The sequence below is a fragment of the Eumetopias jubatus genome, unplaced genomic scaffold (genome assembly GCF_037043125.1).
Source record: "Eumetopias jubatus isolate StellerSeaLion01/CBP00866 unplaced genomic scaffold, mEumJub1_p1.0 scaffold_7, whole genome shotgun sequence".
Lineage (NCBI taxonomy): Eukaryota > Metazoa > Chordata > Mammalia > Carnivora > Otariidae > Eumetopias > Eumetopias jubatus.
Genome location: NW_028274813.1, coordinates 105141704 through 105145079, shown reverse-complemented (window position 1 = coordinate 105145079; position 3376 = coordinate 105141704). Strand labels below are relative to the sequence as shown.

Genomic DNA, 3376 nt, shown 5'->3' with positions numbered 1-3376 from the left:
CTCATCATTTGATTCTGTAGGTGGGGAAGTGCCCAGGTCAGTTGATAGCAAAGCAGGATCTCTGCCCTTGCTATCTACACACGTGCACAGTTTCACACATATGCTAAACGATGTCAGTCAGGGGCCCAATGAGCAATGCAGACGGCCAAGGTCGGGAACAGCCAACCCCTGCACAGAGGAGGTGGGTACAGAGCCAACAGAGGGGCGGGGGAAGAGGAAAGGCATTCCAGGCCTAGAGAATGGCGGCAGCAGAGGCTTGGAGGAGAGAATTAACCTGCAGAATGAGGAGGAGGAGGCAGTTAGACCTGGCCAGGATTGGGCTCCTGCCTCGAGTGACCTAAAGTCATGGAAGTTAATAATCCACCACCCACAGGGTGACGGCCAAAAAGGGAGTGGGCAAGGGCTTGCAACTTTCTTCCCTACCGGTCCGCATCCTGTGAGGGGGTGTGGGGAGCCCTTTCTCTCTTACAGGTGTCATTCCAGATTCAGCTCAGTTATTGTCTCTACAAGCCATGCCAGCCTCCCCACCCCGCCAAATGCCTCCATCCCGAGCTGTTCTGCCTTAAAGCTTGGGCTCGCAGAGCCTCTTCCCATCTGTTCCAGCTTTCCCGCACCTCCTCTTCTGAGCTCCGTCTCCACCGTCTGAACCTCCCCTGCAGCAGCTAATTACCCTGCCTGTCTTCTTCATACCCCTCGTATATTATCTATCCTCCTTCCTGGAGTTATGTATTTTTTTCCTCTCCCTATTTTCCTTTTGCTCTGATTTCCTCGATACTGTTTTATTCCATTGTGAGTTTTTTGTTTTGCATGTTGCCTTTAGCCCTCAGGGGATCAAGACAAGTGCGTGTAAACCTTTAATTGTCTTGGGCTAGACTCTAGGCTTTCTGGACTCCTCTAGCAACTACAACTACATTAGGCCTAGCACTCTACTGGGCACACAGTAGGTGCCTAATTCTTGCCAACTGACTGGCAGTTGGATTAACATCACTTAACTCCCTCCTAGCCATGCTCAATTATTGGCCCATTCACACCCAAGCCTGGATTATCGAAATCCTACCCCCGACACATTCCACTGGCATTGTGACCCACCACCTCTCAGCAGAGCCCAAGTAATCTGAGGGTTCAGACCCCAGCCTCGTTATTACTCTCTGAATTTCTTGGACTGATCACCACAAGGCCCAAGACCTGCATGTCCCAACCCGGGAGACAGAAGTTCCATGCAGCTCCGAAGGCCAGCCTTGCAGACCCAGCCACGGCTCAGCGAAGACTCCGGGACAGACCCTCCTAAAGGCCAGCCCAGGATCACAGTTCTGGTGTCGTTGAGGCCACAGGCCCTGGGGCGCCAGGAGGCAGCCTAAGGAGGAAGGTCTGCAAGGAGCCGGGCCGTGGGAAGCCGGCCTTCTCCCTGAGCAGCCTCCAGGTGCCACCCTCGATGGCATAGAGCAGCGTAAACATGCGGTTGACCGTATAGACCGTGTCGCCGCGCACCACCGCCGTGAAGAGCGCTCCCTTGCTGTTGACAAACTGGCCAGGCAGTGCCGTCCACTGGCCCGTGGCCAGGTTGAGGCAGTCGATGGCGCAGTGCAGGAAGTCGTCTTTAGGTCCGTTGCGCACCACGTAGAGACTGTCGCGGTGGGCCACCATGCAGTGGCCGTAGCTCTGCGGACGCCGCAGCTCGGCCACCGGCAGCCACGTGTCCGCCAGCACAGCGTACTCCACCACAGCCGTGGTGTCTGCCGGCCGCCATAGACACACGAAGAGACGGCCACGCGCCTGGGCGCAGGGCACGCCCGCGGCCGGCTGCGGCAGGTCAGCCACGAAGCTCCAGCAGCCCGCGGCCGGGTCGTAGCGCTCCACAGAGCTCATGGGCGTCCTCTGGAACTCGCCGCCGATGGCATACAGGCAGCCATCGAAGCCGGCCAGCGCCGTGTCATAGCGCGGCTGGTGCGGGCTGGGGAATTCGCGCCACGTGCCGCCGTCCGGGTCGTAGCAGAAGCCCAGCTCCACCACCTCCTTGCTGGCGCCCCGCACGCCGCCCACGATGTACAGCTTGTTGCCCAGCGTGGCCACGCCCGCCAGCAGCGTGCTGGCCTCCAGGGGCAGCGCGGCCAGCGTGCGCCACGCGTCCTCCTCCTCGTCCAGGTAGCACACCGTGCGCGACGCGTCCTCCAGAAAGCCGGGCGCCGGCGTGTGCGTGCTCACGGCCACGTAGCTGCTGGGCCGCAGCGCCGCCACGTAGGCGCGGGCCTCGGGCAGCGCCAGCTCGGCCGCCAGCCCGCGCCCGCCGTCGCGGATGAAGAGCGCGGCGGTGCGGAACACGTCGTGTAGGCCGAAGACCGCGGCCGCGTCGCACAGCAGCGCGCAGTTGTCCGACGTGAGGCTGTGCTCCAAGAAGCGCGCCAGCGCGGGCGCCTGCAGGAAGGCGGCGCACTCCACGGCCTGCAGCAGCTCTTCGTCGGCCGCCAGCGCCGGCCGCTCGCCGCGCAGCACCTGCAGCGTGGTGTGGAAGCCGCCAGCGCTCAGCGCGCCCAGGCGCACCTCGGCCGCGCGCGTCTCTCTCATGCCGGAGCGGAAGAGACCGCGGAAGAAGCCGCAGTGCTCCACTAGCAGGGCCCGGTCCGCCTGGAAGAGCTGGCCGCCCACCCACACCTGCACCGGGGGGACCTCTGGGGCCCGTGGCATGGCGAGCCGGAAGGGCGGGGGCCGCCGCCGGGGGCCTGGATTCAGCGGCCGCAGACTCTGGGGCTCCCCTGGAAGGGAAAAAACTTCCAGGGGGATATAAATATCTTCCTGGCTAAAGATAGTGCGGCTCATGTGACGTGGTGGCCGGCAGGCTGGATGGCTGTGAGCCCGCGGGCATCAGGAGACCTGCAGGGTCACTGACTTTCCGATGGGAAATAGTAACAATAGTGACTACATACATGTTGAGTACCTACCGCATGCGGGGCACTGTGAGGGCTGCTTACAAAGGTTCCACCATTTAACCTGCACTAAAGCGGCTGTATGTTCTTGTACAAGTACCCTAACTCTGACCTTGTTTCCTCAGAATGTGACCAATAATAACACCTCTCTCATGGTATTGGGACAATAGCCATAAAGTGTTTGAATTGAGTCTTAGAGAAATTGCATGACTTGTGCAAGGTCATTCAGCTGGGAAGAAGCAAGGACAGGATTCATACCTAGCCCACCCCATTGATTGGTGGGGGGCCGAGGTACTTGGGCACTAGAGGGAGAGGGAGAGCAAGATGGAGTGGACCAGACTGACGTCTGGAGCAGGTTCTAAAGATTGTATGTATGTATGTATGTATGTATTTAAGGGAGAAAGAGAGTGCACGCGAGCGCTTGGGAATGGCTAGCTCAAGCAGACTGGTGCTGA

The 3376-nt window shown here is 60.0% G+C and overlaps 1 protein-coding gene across 1 annotated transcript; it reads right to left on the bottom strand.

The window, feature by feature from the left end:
• Positions 1-1302: 1302 nt before the first annotated feature.
• Positions 1303-2814, bottom strand: KBTBD13 (kelch repeat and BTB domain containing 13). Its single transcript, XM_028099968.2, has one exon. The coding sequence runs from the start codon at positions 2812-2814 to the stop codon at positions 1303-1305; it is 1512 nt and encodes a 503-aa protein (XP_027955769.2).
• Between the last annotated feature and the right edge of the window lie 562 nt (positions 2815-3376).

Excerpts from the sequence above, each read along its gene's own strand:
- KBTBD13 (XM_028099968.2), bottom strand. The coding sequence starts at position 2,814 with ATGAGCCGCACTATCTTTAGCCAGGAAGATATTTATATCCCCCTGGAA.